Here is a 2677-nt window from a genome sequence, read left to right as displayed (position 1 = left end):
AAAAAAAAAAAAAAAAAAAAAAAAAAAAAATTACATGAATGAAGGACGAGCTAGGAACATTCTTCATACCAGTTAGGATCTGACTCCTAAGCACACTTAGCTGCCTTGGTGCTCTCAGAGGAGCCCCTGTACACCTAGGCCCTCCATGATAAGCCAAGCCACAGGCAGAGAGGCAAATCGAGGGGGAGAGAATGCACATCAGCAGCCACTTTGTGCAGGGAGGGGGAACAGCAGGGCGCAGGGACTCTCCCTGGGTGGTCTTGTTGGACCGAGTGCATGGGCACACTGAAGTGTCGGCTGCATTGACCTATGCACTCCAGGCCTGCGCGCTCCACTGTGTGTGCCGCACCCCCATGGAAAAAGAAAAGCCATTTACAGGCCTGGGGCAGTCATCCCGTGCTGGGCCCTCTGCGCTCTCCCCCAGCCTCCTGCAGCCCCACCAGCCCGCTCCCCTCTGCCTGTGGACCCAGCTCTGCTCTGACGAGCTGTGACAGCTCAGGCAAGTTCCTCAGTGTCCCTGTCTCAGTGGATGTGGTGCCAACCTCAGAGATGAAATGAGTGGAGGGTGTCAAGGCCTAAGAGCAGACCTTGGCACCGGCTGACTTAACTACTAACCGCTAACGTCACTGCTCAACAAAATCAGAAGTGGTGATGATAGATTCCTAGCATAAAATGACCCACTGTGATAGACCTGAGGCAGTAACGTAAGAACAAACTCACATGAACATCTGCTATCCAGCAATATTTGGATTTGGGATTTTTAGAGCTTTCAAATGTGAAAGATGAAGAAGCCTGAGTTCACCTTAACTCTCTAAAGCTTCTAACTCACACTTGTCTGTGCAACTGGTCATTTAAAAAGAACACAACAGAAAGACTTAACTCCAGCCTTGGCAGGATTTGGGGCTCCAGTTCTGTTTTCCTACTGCTGCTGTTGAGCAATGTTTCAAAGAGCCAGCTGGGCACTCTCACCTGTGCCTCTGGTCTGGGGAGCCCCTGCATCCTCAGGGCCTGCATGGCCTGGTCTCGCTCCAGGGTCACGGCCTTCAGCACCGCCTCCTGCTCCCGTAGTGCCCGCTCTGTCTCCTGCAGCTTGGCAGCAACCTGGGAAAACACTGGGGCTCAGTCCCTGTGTGGATGACGGGGCAGCTCCTGCGCCTGCTGAGGCTCCGATGGCACACACGGGGAGGAAACGCTTGGAGCACGCTCCCCGCTGTGGCCAGGGTGCCAAACTGTTCCAGCCCAGCCCACACCCCAGGCTGCCCTTACAGGCCAGTGTGGATCATCAAACCATGCAGCTGGTCAACTACAGAAACAGCTTACGCAAGAAAGCACTGTCAAGGCGGGTGGACAGGCGGGGGTGCATTTTTATTACTGTAACTTCTCTTGCTATACAGCAAACTGCTCAGTGAGGTTGAGTGTTTTCATATTTAAAGAACAATTTGGTGAGAGCCAGACCTGTCCTGCCCAGCCCCACCTCTGCAGAGGTGCTGAGGAGGCCCCAGGCCCTGGTGACCCCACACACCTGACTTTTTGCCGCGGTCAGACCCTGAATCAGGGCCTCCGATTTTTGGATGTGGTGCCTTTCAACATCGTCACAGCGGCGCTGCCAGTCCAGGCCCAGCTGCACCTGAGCACGTTCCAGGCTCCGCTCCCTTCCGACCGCCAGGGACAGCTCCTGCTTGTACCTAAGGACACATCCAACCGCCCAGCATTAACGTTTCCTGAGGTCCCTTCCACGGGAAAAGCAGAGGCACGATGGGAAAGGCAGAGCTGCTGTGTCCCTTCTGCTCCCACGTGGCCTGCGCTGGCCTGATGTGCTCCTGTGGACGGGCACGTGGGGATGCCCAGCACAGAGATAAGCAGACACCATGGATGGCCAGATGCCGGAGAAAACCCAACACCACAGACGAGGGTGAGATACACAAAAACAGAAGAGCCAGCATGCAGGAAGAGGGGGGAAAGCAATGACCTTAGAAGATCATAAACGCAGTTATGCACAAAGGAACCGAGCTATGAAAGCAAATGGGCAGAGCAGGGTGGACCCAGCCACAGGCAGGCAGGCCTGGGAGAGCCCCTGGAGCAAGTGCAGAGCAGGGTGGACCCAGCCATGGGTGGGCAGGGCTGGGAGAGGCTATAGAGCAGTGGAGAGCAGGGCAGGGTGGACCCAGCCACAGGGCGGGCAGGGCTGGGAGAACCCCCAGAGTGAGTGCAAAGGGACATAGGGGTGGGAATGCCAGAGCCCAGGGGTTCCTCCAGAAGACCAGCATCTTAGATCAGAATGCAGGGAGGAAGCCACCCAGGATACAGAGGGGCAGGTCCACCAGGACCAAGCAGACCAGCCTTCAGAGAGCTCCAGAGACCTCACTCATACACAGTAAGGGGAAACATTACATACCAAGGATGCATGAAAAGTCTACTGGGAAAAAAGAACAAGAATTAGACTGGGAGGCCGGGCGCAGTGGCTCAAGCCTGTAATCCCAGCACTTTGGGAGGCCGAGGCGGGTGGATCACGAAGTCAAGAGATCGAGACCATCCTGGTCAACACGGTGAAACCCCGTCTCTACTAAAAATACAAAAAATTAGCTGGGCATGGTGGTGCGTGCTTGTAATCCCAGCGACTCAGGAGGCTGGGGCAGGAGAATTGCCTGAACCCGGGAGGCGGAGGTTGCGGTGAGCC

General features: G+C 55.6%; 1 protein-coding gene across 1 annotated transcript in view; it reads right to left on the bottom strand.

The window, feature by feature from the left end:
* LOC116546139 (coiled-coil domain-containing protein 57-like) overlaps positions 1-2677 on the bottom strand; it is a gene marked incomplete at its 5' end in the record, with an annotated part of 39275 nt that overhangs the window by 34786 nt on the left and 1812 nt on the right. Inside the window, 2 exons of the mRNA XM_032272478.1 lie at positions 970-1101; positions 1523-1685. Coding sequence (XP_032128369.1) covers positions 970-1101; positions 1523-1685 — 295 coding nt within the window. The remainder of the gene's footprint in view (positions 1-969; positions 1102-1522; positions 1686-2677) is intronic.

The sequence above is a fragment of the Sapajus apella genome, unplaced genomic scaffold, assembly GCF_009761245.1.
Source record: "Sapajus apella isolate SASKATOON/1434 unplaced genomic scaffold, GSC_monkey_1.0 scaffold615, whole genome shotgun sequence".
Taxonomy (NCBI): Eukaryota; Metazoa; Chordata; class Mammalia; order Primates; family Cebidae; genus Sapajus; species Sapajus apella.
Note: the sequence above shows the minus strand (reverse complement) of the source record. Positions and strands in the feature narration are given on the sequence as shown.